Below are 23213 nucleotides of genomic sequence, written 5' to 3'. Positions count from 1 at the left end.
TTTATCGGAGCTTTTAAAGCTTTCAAATGGAAGTAAATTCCATGTGAATGCCATTAGTATGGCACATGAAAACGACTTCCATTTAATTATAATAAAAAAAGCGTCTGCGGAGTTTTTAAGGCTTCACCAAAGCAATTTATTCACACTAAATGGAAGCTGTCTACATATTGATGTCATTTTGTTCGTCCAAAATTACAGTCCTGCAGCCGTGGATGAAATACAAGGTACAGTCGCAAACTGCAGGCCTGTGCATCCAAAACTGATTGCTTGTAGCACTAGACGGACTATAAGGTACAGTCGAAAATTGAACACCTCCACAATTGAATGTATCAAAATATACGAAATACAGGATTATATTATTTGGCCGAACCCTATTTGTATTCTACATGGAGGCATTTACTGTTAGTAAAAGAGCTTTAACGGAGCTATCAAAGCTTCATCAAAGGTTTTATTGACACCAAATAGAAGCTCATTGATATCCACATGGAGACCACTTCCATTTATTGTCAATTAACAAGCTTCTGCAGAGCTTTAAAAGCTCCATGAAAAAGCTTTCACCATATGTGTCGCTCGGTATTCCTAATATATCAACTAAGCCGTACAAACAAATTTTTTAATGCATTTCCAGTGCTCTCCAATATCGGGACTTGGCTTTCGGCGAGGATCTTATAAATGCGTACGTTGTGTTTTATTTTTGAAGCATAAACAATTTTTATTTATTTTCCACTTACTGTCAATTTACAGATATGTAGGAGGGGATATTATTTTCCGGATGTCAAGTCTGAATTAAAATATTTTAATGGAACAAATTTAGAGGAAGAATATGCTAAATGGATGCAGGTATGTTATGTTTTTAGAGGATTTATATTGATTTTTTTTTTGTCCAAATTGTTTAGGCATCTCTAATAGGAATTTATATTGACAGACATAAAGGAAATGTGATTGTTGAAATCAGGAAGGAAGTCATAAACTTTTGGTAGACTGATTTGCTTCTATTTGAGCTTTTCTAGTAGAATTGATAATAATTCGATTTGATTCTGGTGAATTAGAGTTGTTAACTGAGTATTAAGTATCATTAAGGTAGTGACTATCAAGGTCAAGTGACTATTATATTAATTAATGATGAAGCTTGCATATTATATTACAGATAATTGCAAAGCTAGCTTTAAAGCAGTTGTAGGCAGTCTTTTTTGTGCAATGACACACCTTGGTTGAAAGCCACGATCGAAGTGCACACAGCATGCGGTTTATGACGTTTCCAAAATTAGGCAACAAACTAGATGCTGTGATCTTTAGATTACCCATTACTGCTCTATAGCATTTTACCCAATGGTTCGGTGGCGGAATGGTTTGGTACTTCGGTATATAATTATTGCAACACCAATCCAGCGACAATGGGTTCGAAACTTGGCATGGGAAATTTTTCACATGTCCTTTTTCGAATCATATGTAGTGGAAAGGCGACTCACAGCCTCCTTTTGTAGGTTAGAGACAGCAAGCTGATGCTGTTGCGTCATACAAGAAGTTGTTCTGATCCCACCATAAACTTTAATTCAGTGCAGTGGTCTGGCGCACACTCTTTTGTGCTATTTTGTGACATGGTACATTTTGGCATGAGCACACGGCATAGCAATTCCAAAAGTATTGGTACTAGTACTCCGAGGCAGAGTTGCAAAATAGGCATTTGTGACAATCAAAAACCGTACAAATTCTTGATAATTTATATGGTTTTTCTTACAAATCTATACAAATTATCAAAAATTTCTACTTTTTTTGCCTGTTTTGCAACTCTGTTCCAAAGGTACACATGTTGCCTGCCACTGCTTTAAAGCATTCTACCCAATGATGGATAATATTTTTTTTTTTTTTATTTGATTCAGTTTCATATTTTAGTTTATTTAAACTGTTTAATACTTTGCTTATTAACTAATTTAATTTATATAGTGTAAGCAGATATATTCACATGAGTATCTGAGCCATGATACCAATTTCGAAGAACCTGTTGTTCTTCATTGAATATCAACCTACCTAAATGCTGGAACAACTCAAATATACAGTCTATTTATAATACCTTACTTCTATAATGTCTTACTTCATTTAATCTTAATATTTAAACAGTATAATGACTCGTTCGTTCCGAAACGAAAGTTGACGGAAGTTGAAATCTCTTGAGGCTGGCTTTATGCTTTTTTAAACAATTTAAAGCAAAAAAAACGTTGCCTTTTAAAATATTCACTGTCTCAAAACATTTATTTTCATCTCCTCTTGAAACCATCTCATAATTGGAAAATAAATAAAATTTATTACAAAAGAAAGTCACAAACTAGGTCACCAAAAAAAAAAAAAAAATTGGAATTTAAATCCAAGAATTATTTGAATAACATTTACATAATATTGAAACTGCGGTCATAAATGTCACACAAAGACGAGCTGTCTGTCACGAAATATTTTACAGCTTTCTCTATGGATTAAAAAAGTTATTACAAAAATTGTAATCCATAAAAACTTTAGATGCTGTACACTCCTTTATGGATAAATATGATGGATATTAACTTTGATGCAGCTATGGATTCCTAATCTATGATGATTAGAAGGGAAGCCGTATATCCGATTATGTAAATTGATATGTAAGGTCACCCAATATTAAAATAATAAAGGAACATGCAAATTGGATGTTCAAAAAAGGATACTTAACAGCTATCAAATAGAGTCCAACAATCATAAATAAGTTAAATTAATTTTTATCACGTACAAAATTTTATTGCTGGATATAGGCTGAAAAGTACTTTTCTGAGCTTTTTGATCGGATCGGAAAAATTTTCAATTTTATTTGATGTTATCAAGGGTGTAGAATTGAATTTAATATGCCAAGGGTAGGACCCCAAAAAATGTTCAAATTTCTATGGATTTCCGAGAAAAAATGACCCAATAACCTTTAGCCTATGTAACCTAGAGCTCGATTATCCTTTTTATTCTTACCCTAATGTGACAGCCAGGCAATTAGCTTTCAGTCATTCCAAATAATACGATTAAGTCGCCAGGGCGTTGCCAAGTCCTCTCGTATATCTATAGATGATAAGACATGAGTTAACTACCAACTGATGTGTAACACCTCTGATTCATAGCTAACAAGGACACAATGGTCAGGCATTATCACATTTTCCCCCAGGCGGCGCAATGGGGAGAACCACATAGTTTGCCGTAAAAATATATCAAAATCCACCATCAGGTTGCCGTCAGAGACACTTAGCGCCTTACCGTCAATACGGCATAGCAGTGGTGTTCTAACGAAAATGCTGTGCTGCTTAGGTCTACTTTTTTTAATGATTGGTCATAAATGACGTTTTGCTTTGCTCCAACTCTGCACAACTGCATGGCCCAGAGTATACCTATGCAATGCACCTAGCCACAATTTATGTGTTGCGAATATACAAACCGAGTTGGTATGACTAGAGACAGCGAAAAAACACCCGAAAATGACTATACTTTCGCTGGGAACGAACCCGGGTCGTTAGAATGGTAGCCCAATGCTCTTACCACTACGCCACTGCGGCTTTTTCGTTGTCATGCTTAGGTCTACAATTTTTGTATAAAAATGTCTGACCCCAAGATCTACAAAAGCCATATAATATGCTATCATGCACAAAATCTGTTAGTAGTCCATTACAGAAACTACAAAAATCATCTACAAAAGAATGCAAATAATTCCTATCAAGAAATGCCAGCTTAATATCGTTGATCTCTCAACATTAAGTCCAAATAAATAAACATTAAATTACACTGAATTTGAGTATGCTTATATTTTCTCAGCTGGATAAATTCAGTGGCTCTTAAAATATTAAATTTGCAAATTAAATAAATTTTTTGTTTATTTTATTCCATGCTGAAAGTTGTTATTGGAATGGAAAAAAATATAAATTTAAATCATTTTAAATAAATGATATGCAGCACAATGGTGTAGTTAGAATTTTTTCGGGCTGGATAGAATGAAAACAGAATTTTTTTTTGATTGAAAAACAGTTTAAAATAATTTTACAATTTTTGCGATAGATCCTAGAACAGACAATGAGCATAATTACCTAATAATGAGCATAACCTAAAATATGCTCATTTGAAGCAAACTGTAACGAATATGCAGGAGTAACCTTGACTATACTCAAGGTATACTATAGTAAACGTGAGTATACTTTAGTATACATGAGTATACTTGAGTATATTTGAGCATACTTGAGTATACTTGAATATACTTGAATATACTTGAGTATACTTGAGTATACTTGAGTATAATTGAGTACAATTGAGTATACTTGAGTATAATTGAGTATATTTGAGTATACTTACGTATACTTGAGTATACTTGAGTATACATGAGTATACTTGAGTATACTTGAGTATACCTGAGTATACTTGAGTATACTTGAGTATACTTGAGTATACTTGAGTATACTTGAGTATACTTGAGTATACTTGAGTATACTTGAGTATACTTGAGTATACTTGAGTATACTTGAGTATACTTGAGTATAACTGAGTATACTGTATCAATATTAACACTTTTGAGCATATAAATGAGTATACTCCTTGTTTTGAGTATACATTAGTATACATTAGTATACTCCATTTTTTAAGCATACTCATGAGCACCCTTCTTGTCTGCTCGATACAATTTGACGATTTTTCACCCAATCACTTCCGCATCCCCTGCCTACGCTACTGATACAACACAATGGAAAACCACAACCGCTGTAAATAGTTGAAAAATTGTATTTACATTAAAATATACTACAATTTTAATGTTTTTATTACACGAGTAAAAATTATTCAGTAGATGAATATAAAATTTACTTCAACTTGCCGTAACATTTTCATTTAAATTTATTCACGAGATGAATATATTAACTTCCATACAGTTGTATGTTTACTACAGTAAAGTTCATCCATAACAAATTTTAATTTATTTATAGCAAATAAATTCATCATGCGGATATAAATTAATTTTTATTTTATGATCTCACATGAGCAATTTTTTGTGGGAATGATTATGTCTCATAATATTAAAATTCCCATAATTCCCTTGACAATGATAAATCTTTTACAAGTTCAAAAGTCTGAGAGAGGTCACGCATAATATGACAAGAATATGCTCACTGATTTTATTAAATTAAATCATATTTTATGCTTTGTGTAGTGATTGTTGTAAGAGAGAATAAGTAATGGAGATTGTGGTGGATGGGGCTTATAAGTGCATTTTGCAATACCTTCTATCATGCTTACGTATATCCTATGCCATTGGTGTATGTCTAGCTATAGAAATGACAATGTCGCATCTAAACGGCATTAGTCGTTCTTAGATGTGAACAGACAATTTTGTAGGGAAAAGTAGACTCAACTGGAGTCGATTCCATATAAAACTCAAGTAGACTTCGAGCTCCATCCATGAATATGTTCAAATTGAAGTAGCTCAATTTTATTGATTGAATATACTCATGAGCACGCTCATTTAGGTTGGTATGCTCATTGCCTGTTGAGTAGAATTAGACATTCAAAGAAGGCAATCAAAAACCTGTTCATTCGAAATTAAACATCAAAAATTACTGACATATTTGTTTCGAACCCCTAAACCCAGGCAGCTATGCAGGGGTGGGAGTGGTATGACCTTTTCTCTCCTCTCCCGCTCCTCATTTTTGTCAGAATTCTTATATACTTCCTAGAGTGAAAAAATCCAAAACTCCCCGAATTTTTAGGTTTTATTGACCATACTTACCATTTCTCTCCTTCCTCAAAGTCCCTATATATGCCTTTGAGGCAATCTGAGACCTGGTTCAGCAAAAAAACAGAGTGGATAAGCTTCTTAATTGCTGTCAATTCGTTACAACATTGTCACGTTGATGGCAAGTCTTTAATGTGTCCAGAAAGCAACCCTGATAGCTCATTTCATTCCATTCATATGATGAAGCATGAAATTTCTCATATCGTGCTGTTTAGGCTATTATCAATCCCTAGCCAAGCAAAGAGCGTGGTCTCAAGAGCAGAGTAGACTGAGCAACGCTCTTGAGAATGGTCATCTAGAACATTTAAGGTGAGCCATCTCTCGAGGACATGTTCTCTGTCTGTTAGGGAATTGATATCCTGACAATCCAACAGTTAGACAGGCAGAAAAACCAAAGTAATTACAGACTCTTCATATTAAAAATGCATCAAAACTGCTCTCAATACAAGAATGTAAAGAGAGATGTCATAGCATTGTTACGAAGTCCTTTCATCGAGTCAAAGCTTTTTTTTTACAAAATAATAATAAATGATGAAACATTTCAGATAGTCAAAGCAAAAAAGGATCTTATACAGCAACAACAACAACAAAAAAAGCATAATGTTGATATTTGCAATTAAATTTTATTCCATAAAAATTCTTCTTCTTTTTAAGCCTGTCATTCTGTTCTTGTCTCATGATTATTTGCGATTTTTTTTTTGTTCTTTGTTCCTTCCTTCCTTCCTGCCCATCCAACAAAAACATATTCAGCTTTATTCTCATAACAACTACAATATTGCCCCTATACACTTTTTTTTTTGTTTTATGTCTGTCAAAATTGAAGTAAATCCTATTAGAGACTACTGTGTGCCATTGCACAATCATTTTAGCTTCTTACGATTCTGTGGTGACACTGTCCTGAATGATTTTAATGCGATGACAAGTCAATTAAATGAAATTTATCTTTTTTTCTCTTTTTTTCTTCCTCTTCCTTATGCTGCCTATGTATCTACTTAATTCTATTAATAGAATGAACCGTCTTCCTACAATGAACCAATGTCTTTCGAATGTTTACCTTGTGCCGAAGGTTGTGATATCTGTGAGGACTCGTCGCCGTGCGTTGCTGAATTAAATTGGCCGATGAGAATGAGCATTTTAATTTTAGCTTGTGCGGTTATAGGATTTTTACCTCCAGCTGGTTATTTTACATTTCGTTATCAACAAGTAAAGGTAAGTTACATACCTTTTCTCGTCATAAAGTATGACAGAAAATGGGAAAGTCATCGCGGTTTCTGCTTTTTTTTCTACCCTCTGTAATCTTTAATGTATTTTTATTTTTCCATACGTTCTTCTTGGGGGCTGTTTACTTATTACGTAACGTCGAAAATTGACTTTTTGGATACATTCCCTCTCCAACCTTATTCATCTCCAAACTTGCCCCTCTCTAACTTAATCCCTAACCAACATTACCCATATTCATCTTTACTTCTGTCCAACCTACCCCTTATTCAATATTTCTCCTTCCCAACATTACCTCTATTCAATCTTACCCCTATCCAACCTTACACCTCTTCAGAATTACCCCTCCCCATTTTTACCTCTATCCAACCTTGCCACTCTACAACCTTACTCCTATTCAGCATTCCTCTTCTTCAACCTTACTATTATCCAACATTACCCCTATCCATCTTTGCCCCTATCCAACCTTAATACTATCCAAGCTTACCCCTCTCGTACCGCACCCCTATCCAAAATTGAACATCTCCAGCATTACTCCTATCCAACTTTACTCCTCTCCAACCTAACTCCTCTCCAATATTACCCCTTTCTCTGTATCAAAATCTAGACCCATCAACCCCACTCTCCCCTAAGAGCGTTATGACTCCTTATCTTCTTCTTAGGGGCTGTTCACTTAACGCGAAAAATTGAACTCTTTAAACCCAACCTCTCCTAGCTGTCTGGCTGGTTAGCTAAGTGCCATGCTGGATGGCTAAGTGGTTGGCTTGGTTGCTGGATGGGTGGTTGAGTGGTTCTCGATCCCACTCCCCCCTCACTCACTGTAACAAAATCTCGACCTCCCCCCCAACTCCCCCTCTAAAGAACGTTACGTAATAACTGAACAACTCCTCACGAAAATGAAGCAATTTTCACTCCCGACCCTGTCCTCATTTACTAGAGGAAAAAAGGCATGAGCTCTATATAAAATTCAATTTTTCGTAACGCGAAATGTTGTGTCTTGAAGCTAAATTTATTAAATTTAATTTTTTTATTATCATGAAAAGCGTGAGAGAACGTACATTTGAAGATGGCTTTTTTTCTTGTCGCGGTGAAGCACATCTCGTAAACTTTTTTTTTCCTACCCTCTTTACTGACTTTTTTTTTAGTGCACTTATCAAAGGTAAAAAATCTTTTTTGGTGAAATCTTGTTATCTATGACCCAATTTCTTTCATATGTGGCAATTTTTTTTAATTTACATATATTGCTGAGAGGCACTAAGAGGTGAAAATTTAAATTTCACAGATTTTTTTGTCGCTTTAAACTAATGCATGAGGGGAAGATTTGGTATGGATTTGAAACTTCTTGATGATTTTGTGGAAGATTTACATCATTTTGACTAGGAATTGATCTTGTAATTGGAAGATCTATAATCATTGGTGGGGATTGTTTGTTCTAAGATGTGCTAAGACGTTTTTAAAGGAATTAATTTCCAGACAGGAAGTAGGGGTGATATATTTGAAAATGAATGTTACCTGATGATTAAATCATCAGAAGTGCCAGCATTCAGCAGACCTGTAGACATTTTTAGATGATCAGACCTGCGAATCCGACTTCTCCGAACCCTACAAATTTGAAATAAATGCCTAACCCCTCCCGAATAGTATAAGTCGGTTAATCGTTCCAAAATCCGGAACCAGCCTGGAGTGAATCTGATTTGATGCCGGATTTAAATCGAAACTTATTAACCAAATTGTTTACGTCGCAAACCAGACCAAAAATATTATATTGTCCAAACCAAGCTTACCCGAGTGACAAAAATGGAGAAAGCTCCATCACGGAGCTTTTAAGACTCCGTTAATCGATTCTAAGAAGAGGCTGCCGCCTTGTTTTGACTTATGGCTGCCAAACAGCCTTATGGCTGCCAAACAGCCTTATGGCTGTGGCACTTAGACTTCATCATCTAATTTAAAAGTCACAAACCAAGAGGTTCATTTTAAGAAAACATTGAATATTTCCTACAAACTTTAGAATAATGAACAAATGACTGAATGTGCACTAATGTGTCTTACATTTTCACCATTTTTTATCCCGAGCGATACAAAAGAAGCCGCCTAAATTTGGCAACCATATTAATATCACATGGAGACGGATTCCACTTGCTGTTACCCGAAAAATACACTTCTTAGAAATGGCTGAAAATCCTAGATTAGAATATAATGTAGGTTTTGCTAATTGATCGATGATCTGTTGTAGTGAAGAGCCCTAGACTAACGTGAATCTAGGCTAGCAAAGTCACATTGGACATAGACCGGATTTTCAGCCATTTCTACACCGTGTACCATCCTAATCAATGAAAGAGCTTTAACAAAGCTTCAAAAGCTTCCTGTCGAATTCTTCTTCATTTTTGTCGATCAATCATGCTTGATGCTTTAACATTTTCCCTCAAACCATTAATTCTCTTCAATAACCAAATTGACTTTAAACATTAAAGCATCTAAATTTCTCTTCAATTTCTTCCAAAATTGATGATGATGGGAAATTGAAGAGAGGCTGACAAAAATGGAAACGGAAATAAAAATGAGAAAAAAAGTACGTTCACTCCTCCCTCAGTTTATACGCATTAAATTATTGAATATGAGTGTAAAAAATGTGTCACCACTGTTGTCTCTGGTTGAACATGAAAATGACAGTCCTACACCAAAATGAAATTCTCATTAAAAAAGTCTTTGTAAATGCCATTGTTCGAGTTTCATTTTTCTTCATTTACGGTTGTCATGCCTTTTGATGTGAAAGAAATAAGTGAGAAAAGAAGCCTACGAGAACAAATACGAGAATGTAATTTGAATATTTCATTCCTCAAAAGTATTTTCCTGCAAATATTTTGAATACTTTTTAGCGCATTTTCCCAAATGGAATTGTGCGTCTGTCTGTCTGTCCGCCTGTCTGTCTGTCCGCCTGTCTGTCTGTCCGCCTGTCTGTCTGTCCGCCTGTCTGTCTGTCCGTTAGTCTGTATGTCCGTCAGTCTGTCTGTCGGTTAGTCTGTCTGTCGGTTAGTCTGTGCGCCCTGTTGTCTGCCAGTCTGTCTCGCTGTTTGTCTGTCCGTCTATCTGTCCGTCTATCTGTCCGTCTATCTGTCCGTCTATCTGTTCGTCTATCTGGTCGTCTATCTGTTCGTCTATCTGTCCGTCTGTCTGTCTGTCTGTTTGTCCGTTTATCTATCCGTCTATCTATCCGCCTGTCTGTTCGCCTTTCTGTCCGCCTTTCTGTCCGCCTGTCTATCCACCTGTCTGTCCGTCTATCTGTCCGTCTGGGGAAAATGCGCTAACGTCACTCACGAGTAGCCACATCTATACCAGTTTCTTCCCCTCGTGCCGTATTTCTTCCCACTGATGCTTTTCAAGTTTTTATTTTTTCTAAATGCGATATTTGATTTTTCTTCTTTTGTTCTATAGTAGATAACCAACAAAAAAAAAAAGAAAGAGGCACGAAAAGTGAAAAATTATGCTACAAAAGAATGTAGATCTAATAATACAGAATATTTTACACATGCTCTTCAAAAAAAAAATTCTATGCGAGTCGTTTATTTGAACATTGTTCGTTAACTCCGATAATACATGCTGTGTGTGAATAAAAAGCCTATATATATACTTACACACACGGCATAATTTATATTTATTTATCTTTAAGAGGAACGAGAAAGTTTTAAAAAAAAAAACTTTTTAGGGTTTAACCATGAAAAACGAATTTCGGAGCAATCTTTTTAAGCGCATTTATGTTGACAATGATGCTTAATATTTCATTTTGATTGGCTGACTGGGTGGGTGGCTGGATGACAGACTGTGTAGCTAGATGTGTGACGGATTGAGTGACTGACTGAGTGGCTAGCTGGTTGATAGGTTGAGTGGATTGATTGGGTGGCTAGCTGGATGACTGACTGGGTGGCTAACTGGATGATGGATTGTGTAGTTAGCTGGAAGACTGACTGGATGGTTAGTTAAATGACTGAATGGGTGACTAGCTGGGTGACTGACTGGGTGGCTAGCTTTGTGGACAGCTGGGTGACTTACTGGGTGGCTAGTTAGCTGACTGATTGAGTGGCTAGCAGGGTGACTGGTTGATTGACTAAGTGGATGGGTGGGTGACTGGCTGGGTGACTGAGTAAGTGGCTAGCTGGTTGAAAGAATGGATGACTAACTGAGTGTACCGTACCGAAATTATCAATCAAATACAAAAATGCGCTTAAGTCCCCCAATAACCAGAAAAATTTCAACATTTTTCAAGTCAACTTCCGTAATTTTTTTGATCGGAAGCTTTTCAAGTTTTTCAAATTTAAAAAAGTATTGTAAATTAAATTAAAGGTATGAAGCACATGTGTGTGCATAATTAATGAGCTTTAACTCGTTTTTGCTTTTGAAGCATCTAATTAAAATAAAATAAACTTTAGTGGCAATTTGCATAACCAATTGATTGTGTGCTCATAACATGCACAACGATTGCATACTTTTTTAAAAATTATTTAATGATTCAATTATCTGTGAAAATTGTCAAAATTGTCGAGGACTTAAGTTGTGTGCTTTTTAATTTTTATGATCATGAAAATTGATGTTTTTTGATGCAATGGAAGTACGATGAAGAACTTCCAAAAATTGTCATCAAATTTCATAATTAAGTAGTTGTCAAGGATTTTTGAGTGGGTGAATAGATTGTAATTATGCGTTCGATGGGTATATCAGATAATAATACTATTAATTGCAGATTATCAGTCATTAGCCCGAGCGACATACTCAAAGTAAAGTCCGTCATGGAGCTTTATCTGCTATGCCATAGAGTCTTTTATGCTCCGTTAAAGCTCTTTTATCAACGCCAAATGGAAGTCAACTCTTCCGTCGTACAGATCAACTGTGATCCATGGCCTCCATCAGATGTCCCCTAAAGCTGGTTCTATTGCCGGCTTCCGCCTGCCAATTGCAAATACCAAATGCAATGCTGTCTCTATCGACAGCTTTCTTCCAGGAGTTCTTCGGTCTTACATGCTGTTGCATTAAATCCGAAAACATCAAGTCAGAGTCACACCAGCCTGGAACCAGAATTTTATCGACTGACTAACTTGTGCTACTCGGTCTTCTTCAATTATGTCGCTCTGATAATAATCATTAAACTAACTTTAATAATGTTTACCTATTAAAAACAGAATTTTTTCGAGCATTAAAATTAAAATTAATTAAAACTCATTTAAGCTCTGACTGATCAAAACAACTGCATAATTACTGTCAAAAGAATGAACAGCAAATAATTAAAAAGTTAAACAAAAAGGCTGACTGACTTCCTGTCATCCTGAATGCATAAAAAAACATCAAACGTTTGTAATAATTTAATATGTCAGAAATGGGATGGACATAGTTTTGGTTTATTGAAGAAGGACTCTATATTACAGTCATTGGCATACTTCAGGCCTAGAAAACTTTTTATAGCATAGCATATAAAATCAAAATGTTCAAACTTAGGGTTTCTGACAGCGGTTAACCGTTAACAGCATAACAGCGGTTTTTTACCTGAAAATGCGGTTAACGCAAAACAGCGGTTATTGAAAATTAACCGCTGTTAACAGCATTTTTATATCGAAAGGCTTTAAATAAGAAAATTTTGAAGGCTTTTAACAAAAAAAAAATTAATTTCTTTCTGAGATCTCTCTTCTAACAAAATGCGAGTTTTGGATGAAAATTTTAGGCTAGAATTCCTTTAAAAAACTTGAAAGATTTGAAAAAAAATTTTTTCAAAATCTTGTCATTGTCTTGGAAAGCGCAATTTCTGTCAGCTTGTCTAAAATTTCGGTCTAAGTTGCTACAAAGTGAGTGTTCTAAACTTTTGCACATATTTGTACAAAATCAGATTGCATTCAAATATATCATCAAACGCTTTTAATGGATTTTCAATAGAAAAAAATAGGAGTTTAATCATTGAAAATTATTCACTTTCATTAATTTCTTTACTTTTATAGGATGCAGCCTAATTTAACCATACGAGGCAAATGAAAGAAAATATGATCATGGCTCATTAACATGGTGATATTACTTAGTTAACCGCGTTAACAGCTGTTTTGAGTTTTTTCATAACAGCATAACAGCGGTTATGAAAAAACGCGGTTAATCAGAAACCCTATTCAAACTGGATCCAAATTGAAATCCATATTGTAAATCTACTTACTATTATGTTGATTGAGATAAGAGCATACCCGAATAGTACAAGCAGAGCTCGAAGTCGGCTAAAATTTTATGTGGAGCTTAGTCGACTTTTTCATAGCAAAATTCGAGCCGACTTCGAGTTCTGAGCCCAAGTTGGTTAACTGATCAAAAATCCAGACCACAGACCGGCGCGAATTTGGCATGGTTCTGATTCAGACATCAAGTCAAAGTCACGCTGGCCTGATTCCAGATTGTTGATTAATAGGATTTTAATAAAAGCTCGAGTCCTCAAAAGACTTCTGACTATTAGATTGATCCTAGATTGACCACATCTGAGGGCTTAAGTAATAGAATAGAGTGCCGTTAACAAAGTTTCTTGACTTTTATCGAGAATTACACTAGCTTAACTTATATGTATTTAAGTCAGTGGCAGGCAATAGTGTAGTAAGACCACGATTGTGTCTGACCCAGGGTCTGATCGCAGGATTTAGGTTTCAACTGCTTATTAAAATTCAAACTAATTCCAGGATCAAATTTTGTCAAACAAATCAGACTGTTTTGACTGTGAGAACTGATTTCACAGAATCTGGACATCCTGTCTCACAGGAGTTAGTTTGTAAAAAAAAAAAGTTCACAAGCCTCCCTTATTTTTTCAATGTTGACATAATAAAAATGAACATAAATGTAATGTTTATTTAGTAACATGCTTAATTAAACACCATTGGATAATTAAAGTACAATATTTGAGTAAAGAGCAAAGGAAAGAAGTAGAAGTAGATGTATGTTAAGCATTAGTGACATACGTGTGCACATGATATCTTAATTAGTAGCTAAACACAAAAACTAATCTCATCAAATTTCATATGCTCGAACAGAATCATAAAGAGAAAGTTCTTATTACATCCAATTAAAGCATGTTTAAGCACCCGAAAATAATAATGCGGAAAATTTCTTGGAAAATGCCAAAATCAATATTCTATTTTTCTTGGGAAATCTGTAGATACGTTCTCAAGTTTTGGACATCCAAACAATCAGCCTAAAAAACATTTTTTTTTTATTCTTGATGCGGACCCAAAAAAAAGTTTATGGCATGAAAAATATTGTTTAGTGCTATAGCATTTAATGTGGTGATGTTGGAATGAGCGGAAAACACAAAGGCAACCAACAAAGCCATGAACTTTATATAGACATGTAGAAAGAAGGCACAACGATGTGAAATGGGCAATAAGATATTTGTTGATGTATTCACACCGGGCAGTAGATTGAAAAAAATCCAATTAAGAAGAAGATTTACTTTGAGTGCTCGCTATAGAGACCGGATATCCTTAACAACTTTTCCTTTTTTCATTCTCTTCTTGCTTCATCTGACATACAAAAAGAAAAGTCCTCTGAATTTACAATTTCTCTCATTTGCTATGCATGATATTGTGTGTGTAGGAACAAAACAAAATTCAATTTTTCTGTGGGTCATGTAGAAGTGACGTCTATGAAATTTTTAATCGATTCAGGCTATTGGTCTTGAGGGGCCGGCCGTTCACTTATTAAGTTCAGGGGGTGGTAATTTCCTTCTGTAATGTAATAAAAGAACGGCCCCTAAGTATATGGACCTGTAAGTAGGATCGTAAAGCTTCATGCTCGCTTGTGCTTGTAAAGCTTCGTAAGTGGACGAAAATACGTTAAAACTGATTAATAGTTAGTTAATGACCCGAACAGACAAGGAGCATGCTGAATTACATTGATTGAGTACGTTCATTTAAGTGAGTATGCTGCTCATTGTCTATTGTTGATGTCTAGTTTTAAAGTATTTTTGGGATCACTTCCGCTTATTGGGTCAAACGTGATAAAATCAGGCACATTGTCTGCTTGATTCCTGTTTTATGCTTATTCCAAATGCAATAATGTTTCATACTTACTTACTTACTTACTGGAACCATATTCCGATGTGGAGCCTGGGTTTCTACAATCGGACTCCATCGAACTCCATTGCTGTCCTTATCCCAAAGTTTGTACACATTTTCCGTCTTTCCGTCGCTAATGTTTCGTGACACAACATAATTTAGTCAAATTTAATAAGCTCAATGCCCGAGTGGAACAAACAGCAAATTATCGGTCGAATATAAAGCTTTAAGCTTTAAGATACAGCCGAAAACCGCCGGTCAACTGAAATACAGGAAATTCCAGGTGTGTTCTTGAGCTAGCACTTGTTTCGAGATCGAGAACGAGAACAAAGTGCTAGCAAAGCTTAAGACCGAGACCTGGAGTTCTCCGGAATGTCTTGACAGCGGTCTCGAAAATCTCTAATCGTATGTCTAGTTCCGTCTAGTTTTAAACTTGCCATTTATTGAACTGACAATGATATGTCAAGTTTATAACTAGACATTTGCTAGACATGCATTTTTAAAATCACAGCTTGTTCCACTCGATATGACATCCAAACCCAAATCATAGACGTCATTTATAAACAATCCCCTAACAGTCCAAATATGACACAAGAGAAAGAATTAAGATACTGAGAAAGAAAAAAAATCATTTTCTTTATTTTATAGATTGTGAAAGCTGCCAGTCCAGCACTGCTCCGGGTGATAGCAATGGGAGCATTCCTAATTTATTGTACTGTAAGTAAAACAACATATTTTATGAATGGCATGACAAGAAGGCGGCAAACTACTAATGTAAATATAAATAATCTTTTATGCATGCTCATCTTTTTCTTTCTCATTCACAGACCATTGTCATGTACCCAAATCCTTCACTTTATTCGTGTGTTGCTAAAATTTGGCTACGAGAAATTGGATTTTCTCTTACTTATGGAGCACTTATGCTCAAAACCTGGAGGTAAATAAATGAAATCAAATAAAACTCATTCGTTTAAATTAATTATGGATTTTTTTGTTTTTGTTTTCCTGCATCTCCTGTAGTCTATCCAAACTTTTTTTTTCCTCTTTATTCATTTCGTGTTTTGTGTTGTTTTTTTTTAAAAAATTGAAAATCACAACCCGATCGGCACATGTTTTTCATGGCAGTTGTCACTCATACCACATATGACAGTCACTTGGACGTCATATGACAGTCACTTAGATACCATGTGACAGTCACATAGACGCCATGTGACAGTTACTTGGACGTCATATGACAGTCACTTGGGCGACATGTGACAGTCACTTGAACACCATATGACAGTCACTTGGATGACATGTGACAGTCACTTGGACGACATATGACAGTCACTTGGACGCTATATGAGAGTCACTGAACTCCATATGACAGTCACTTAGACGACATATGACAGTCACTTTAACGCCATATGACAGTCACTTGGATGCCATAATACAGTCACTGAGATGCCATGTGACAGCCACTTAGACGTCATGTGACAATCACTTAGATGCCACGTGACAGTCACTTAAACGCCATGTGACAGTCTCTTTGACGACATTTGACAGTCACTTGCTAGCCATGAATAATTTGTGCTTTTCGGGCATATGATTTTGATGAAAATATTTTTCATCGTGCCGTTTAATGTATATAGATAAACTTTCCGTTCTTTTTTATCCAGTTCCTATTTTTCTTTTTTTTTTTTTTGCTGCTTTTATGGCCCCTATAATAAAAGTTCATATTTTTTGTGTCAGATTTGAGAGAACATAAAATATATTTTCGGGTTGTTGTTGTTGTTGTTGTTTCATGACTTTTTCCCTCCTTCAATAATTTTAGCAAGTTTTTCGAAACTCGTTACCTAACAAATTTCAATATTTCTGTTTAATACAGGCTCGATGAAAGTTTTGTTGTTGTTTTATATCATGTGAAATTTTTATGTCACCAAATATCGAACCACAAAATTAGTTACAAACTTCTATTGCTTTTTATTAAAGACATAAACTGTTTAACTAGAGATACAGCATAAATATTTTGGATTACGGGCTGTTAAATGATTGTTACTAGATTAGAATGATGTTTGTGGTTATTGACCTTATTGATGCTTTAATCCAGAGCGACTCACTTGTTAATGCTTCATAATTCCTACAGTGTTCATTGTGGTCACTCCCCGGGGAGTTAGGGATTCTGACCTAACCGCAACTGTTTCTCTTGGTATTTCCTGATGTCACTAAAAATACCACTGAGTCAGTGCACTGACGACTGACCCAGAAGTGGGTGTCTCTATAATATGCCTATAAATTCTTAGCCTGAAGAGCAGCAACCCCATAAACACATAAACAGAATACAAGACGACATTGCATTGCACAAATAAAATGAAGAGCACAATTTTCACGTAATCATCACTTATCTGTAGCAATCGATTGAGTGGACGAATTGGGAATGTATGTGTACCATTTGGGAATATGAGGAACAGTATGATTTTCTGTCTGTCTAATGCAGTGCTTCCCAGATCATGACACAAAATCAATCATTTATTCAGCATAAAATAAATGGATTTTAACTTAAAATAATGGATTATTTATTTAAAATAATTTGATTTAAAACCAACGAGGTTAATATCAAGCTAGACTCATTCTTGTTCCGACTTATATCATGAATTAAATAAAGGAATATTAATGCATACTTTAAAGTAGGGTTCGTCCAAAACTGGAGGTCTGCACATCTAAAATGCATGGAATGCAGGTCTGTTCCTCTTCGTGGAACCCTCCCTTTAAGGAAGGCAGACTTGAAACTGTTGACGTTATTAGTGTATCGCAAAGATTTGAGATTGAGAAGCACTGATTAAGTGGCTTCTGTCTTATAACGGTTCCTGAGTAAGATTCGAACCCACGTCACACGATTTCCATTCGCATTCTATCTGACCAGTGAGCTATCTGAGAGCTACTCAACTAAATGGCAAAAAGTCCTATTTAAATTATACATTTTATATTTGTATCTCTTTATTCCTGCATTCCTACTGATGCCTATCAGTGATTTGTTCAAAAAACAATATATTTAGGTTTGCCTAAAACATTAGCAGTATCTAATCTATCAATAATTTAGAATGGAATCTCATTAATTTTGAGGCACAAAACAAACATCCATCTGCTTCAATCCTGAAATAAAACATTTTCTTTGATCTAATCCCCAAACATTTTAAATTCCCAATTGTACTGCTATTTTCAGCCTCATCAACTTGAATGATTTATGTCCAATCTGATTTACTCATTTCAAATAAAATTAAACTCTGACCTAGATATACATTTAACCCATGTAAAAACCACAGACAACTGCAAAAAAACTCATAAAAATAACACAAACTAAAAAATTTTACTATCATCCAAAAGCGTCATAAAAAAAACTTTCAATGTCCATAAATTTCCTACTCACATTTTGTGTGTTCCTTGTTTTACCGTAAAACATAACAGTTATTTTTTATTTTGATTGTAGTTATTTGCTGTATAGCATGTAGCAAAGTGACAAAGAAATAAATTGCTTTGGTGAAATGGTCATAAATTTTTTTTCTGTTAAATACTTTGCAGAATATCTGTGATATTTCGTGTACGTTCAGCAAAAGCTGTAAAAATAACTGACGCTTCTCTCATCAAGAAATTGAGTCTCTTGTGTGGATTTGTGAGTGTTGCTTTACTTATAAGAACACTTGTGTCGCCGCCTGATGTTATCGTTGGACGAACAGCCGACAATTTAAAAGCATTTCTATGCAAAACTGATTGGTGGGATCACACCTTTACCTCAAGTAAGATATTGAACATATATGTTGACCCGAGTGGCACAAATGAATATGTCCGCATCTAAGCTTTATCATCGAGCTTTTAAGGTGCTGTTAAAATTGCTGCCCTTTTGTATTAACAAAAACAGCTTTAGCAGAGCCTTAAAACATGATGAAGACATCTCGAACTATACAAATAAAGAAGGATCCGCTATGGAGCATTTAAGACCCCGCTAAAGCTCTTATTGCCACTGAATGAAGCGTAAATAGGTATCAAATGACATCCAGCAAAGAGCCGGCTTTAATTTGATATTATCTAATTTTTGAAGGGCTCAGCCTTATAAACTGGAACCACTTCAACTAATATAGTGCACCACAGCGTCTAAAGGCTGGTTTTATATTGGAATTCGAACTAATTTTGCAAGCTCTCTAAATTACAAAGACACGAGTATGTCATAAGACCGGATGTCCCCTGAAGTCTAACCAGTTAAAATCCATGTACTCAACATATGAAGTATATACCTTTAAGTGGAGGCATATTACGTGTCATAAACCTCAAAACTTAACCCAGCACAAGAACTGAGCTTCATAACTAGAACGACGAAATGAAAAAAAAAAGCTTCAATAATTAGACATGATCTGGGATTGAACTCAGGACCTTTTGGAACGGAAAGCCAACTCACTACCATTTAGGCCACTGTCATTTCATCGCTAATGTTCATTTGATATTAATGCGTATTAATAATATAGCTTTAGCGGATCATTGAAGCTAAAGGATCCTTAAAAGCTCCATGACGGATCCTAAGTTTTCTTGACGTCTTCATCATTTGTGTCGCTCGGGCATGCTTTTATAAATAATTCAAAAAATATCACAAGATTAAACTTTTTTTTCATTGATTCATTCTTTTACAGTGGAAGTTCTATTTCTCGCTTGGGGCGTTCGTTTATGTATTGTTGTACGAAAAGCTCCATCCGAATTCAACGAGAGTCGCTTCATATCAATGGCAATCTACAACGAATTTCTTCTGACATGCTTCCTCAATGTATCCATGTAAGTTTCCTCCATCATTTGCTATTCAAACTTTATATGAGCTTTTTTCTTCTTCTTGTTCCTCGTGGCATCTTTTTTGCATAACTTTTCTATTCTTTTCTTTATCAATGACATGACAGTGTGTTAAAGCTGACGGAACCCCGAATAAAACGAGTATAACTTTTATACCCAAATGCACAATGAGAGATTCATAAAAATGATCATTATTATTTCTTGTTCTTTTTTTTATCGCGAGCAACAAAAAAAAAACACAAATTTCATGGCTTTTTCCTTTTTGATATCAATGTCTTCTCAGAATTCTTTGTTCCTTCAAATCAAAGAGAAAAAATATGCGAATGGAAGTTTTTGTGGATGACGTCTTAACTTTAGGGCATGATATTCTTATTCAAAAGTGTTACGCGAGTAGCACAAATTGGTTGATGCCTAAATACGAATACCAATGGTGCGGTGCAGGTTGATCAATCCCGTACAATTCTTTCCGTTTTACCGGTGTGCTTGTACTTTACCATTGGTATAAAACTGTTCCATGCCAATTTTGCATCATTGTTACACCATTGTGCACCAATACAGACATTCATATCCATGATACCACTATATCACACCACCGGTGAATCTTTACCGTACCAATGATGTACTATTATACCGTATCAATAGTGCATCTTTATTACATCATGGTGCACCTATATTGTCTCTATTGTACAACTACATCGAACCAATAGTGCACCTATACCGTACCTATGGTGTACCTATACCACACCTAAGGGGCACCTATACCGTACCTATGGTATCATCACCCCATTATACCATACCACCGGTGTACCATTGGTACAGGTACCACTTTGCCATACCTGATAACGAGATAGTCATACCGCTTTGTCATACCTGGTGTACCGTTGTACCGTACCAATAGTGTATCTATATCATATAGAACCGTGCAGTACCGTATCACCATCACCGGAGAAATCGTGATCCCCAGGTTCCCGAACAGAAAACAAGCATTATCTTAATCATTTATTGAGTATACTCATGAACATGCTCATTTTAGTCGGGAATGCTTAAGGATCCCCCACCATTTCATTAGACATCATTTACAAAGAAACCCCAATAAGCAAAGAACAATTTTTTTATAGCCTAGCAGCAAGTAACAATTGTTTTCAATCGAACCTTTCCTTTCTCTTTTGCCTTTTCATTCTTTTATTACATACCGTGATGATTTTTTATGTTTTTTTTAACGCTCCAATACAAATTGTGTCAAAAATTATGGAAAGGAATTATATTGTTATGAAATCAACGCGTAAACAAACAGAAAAACAAAGCAGAAGGAAGGAAGAAAGGCAAAGTGGAGAAAAAATAGAAACTTTTTGCTCTCGTGTTCCTTCCACGAACGGCAATGATAAAAAAGGGGGAAAAAGGGGATGGAGAAGAGAAACTTGAGCAAAAACAGGAGATAGGATATAATGCAGGAGCAATAGAGTTAAGGAAGATAAAGGAGCGGTGATGACGAAGCAAATAAAAATTAGTCAGTTCTGTTATCTTGTTTTTTTGCTGTGGTAAGGCAAATCTGAGTTTTAATCTATCGGTGAAAAAGATATCAGTCACTTAAAACAAAAGAAAGGTCTTCCTTAACAAGTTAAAGTCGGTTGACTTCTTAGAAGTCAGAATGTTCGGGTATCAAGGTATTTCGCAGAATTGTGATGGACTTTAAGTGTAGGTCGAGTGATACAATATTCGTTTGGCCCTTTCGCAGTTCTTCTGCATGGGTGTATTCAGGGGGTTGGCGTCAATCCACTACTATTGAACATCCTCGTCCTGTACGTCTCCTAACTAAATACCATTTGCTGCTATATTTTGTTTATGCTATGCTGTAAAACCAATTTTATACCAATTCATACTTAGATCTATCTATAGGGCTACTCTCCTGAGCAACTCAATAGTTTCTTCATAGAGCTATGATGAGCAACCTTACTAGTGAGCCTCGACCGAAACAACATAAGGCATTCGGTTCATGGCATTACCTAAAATTTTTGACGACTCACTGTCATAGAGTATACATTATGGAACAGTATTGTCCAAGCTTTTTTGTGCCATGGGCCATGGCACACTTTAGTGATAATCAATGACTGAAACCGCACACGGGATTCAGTTCATGATATTTTCAAATAATTTCGACGCACGCGGAAATGTTGAGTCACACAGTTTGGACAACACTGTTATAGAGTATCCCATATTTAATTACAAGCAATAATCATACCCTCTAGAAGGTAAGGAACGTTCTCTCAAAAGCAGAATATGCTGAGAGTACGCTCGCCAGCATACTTAACTAGTATACAAAAGTAGAGTAGGCTCTTGAGAGCATGCTTATTACCTGTTAAAAAAATTAATCCTAAACATCACCTTATTGTCTTGATTGTCTTAATGTGATAAACAAACTAGCTCAATCATCTGAATCACCAACACTGCTTTGACTTTGGTCTATCAATGTTGTCTTAGTCATAAAATACATTTTGTTATTGTTACAATGAAATAGACAAGAAAACTGTTCACAATGCATATTATTTTTTGTTAAACTTCATCTGCCAAAAGTCAACTGTTTTGACTCGTTCGTTTATTTCCTTAAGTGCTAGAAAGTATTTTTTTATGTTCTTTACGCCTTCAACGGAGCATTGAGAGAGATGAAATATGATCAAGGATGGCAACGTAAACGCGGGATATGATATCATTTTCCTCATTCCAATTTTAATGTCACCGGATGGTATAAGGATAGAACAAGCCAAGACATTTTAACTTTGTCTTTCAATGCCATATTGTAAAGCTTATTGCTACTTAAAATTTAAATTTTATTTTTTTATTCCTTCATCACAAAAATGCACATAAAAATTAAAGAAAGAAGTTTACATGCTTTAATATTTGGTATTTTCTTCTGCGAAGGAAGCAAGGTGGCGTGAGAATTCAAATATTATATTTTTATTAATACATCTCGATGGAAGTAGATGATACATTTATTACATTAAAATGAATTTCGGAGAATTCAGGTTGATTTAATTTCCTCTGAGGTGCCATCAGGTCGTATGAGGAAAAATTAGAAAACTTTTCGTTCTTATCGAGTCATTTCAGCGCATTTATGTCACTGCGATCAAATAAACATATGTGAATAAAATCAGAAATCCAACAGGAAATTAATAAAATCACTTGTTCTACCTTAAAAAAAGATCCAATAAGAATTAAGTCACTTCTTCCTCCTAAAAACAAGATCCAGAGAGGTTTAAATCATTTTCTTGAACTTTAAAGAAGATAAAGGAGGAACCAAGTTACTTTCCCGACCTAAAATCCAATATCCAGTATCCAAGTCAAAAACAAGGTATCAAGAT

General features: G+C 35.3%; 1 protein-coding gene across 2 annotated transcripts in view; it reads left to right on the top strand.

Annotated features, from left to right (window-relative positions):
• LOC139090249 (uncharacterized) overlaps positions 1-23213 on the top strand; it is an 81058-nt gene that overhangs the window by 35838 nt on the left and 22007 nt on the right. For both annotated transcript variants that reach the window (XM_070639994.1, XM_070639995.1), the window contains exons 8-14: positions 629-676; positions 745-840; positions 6779-6979; positions 15697-15765; positions 15876-15985; positions 18607-18821; positions 19707-19845. In XM_070639994.1, coding sequence (XP_070496095.1) covers positions 629-676; positions 745-840; positions 6779-6979; positions 15697-15765; positions 15876-15985; positions 18607-18821; positions 19707-19845 — 878 coding nt within the window. The remainder of the gene's footprint in view (positions 1-628; positions 677-744; positions 841-6778; positions 6980-15696; positions 15766-15875; positions 15986-18606; positions 18822-19706; positions 19846-23213) is intronic.

The sequence above is a fragment of the Chironomus tepperi genome, unplaced genomic scaffold, assembly GCF_022539635.2.
Source record: "Chironomus tepperi strain 1889 unplaced genomic scaffold, CSIRO-AGI_Ctep_v1 contig_217, whole genome shotgun sequence".
Classification (NCBI taxonomy): domain Eukaryota; kingdom Metazoa; phylum Arthropoda; class Insecta; order Diptera; family Chironomidae; genus Chironomus; species Chironomus tepperi.
The sequence above is the reverse complement of the archived record's forward strand: the minus strand, read 5'-3'. Positions and strand labels throughout refer to the sequence as shown.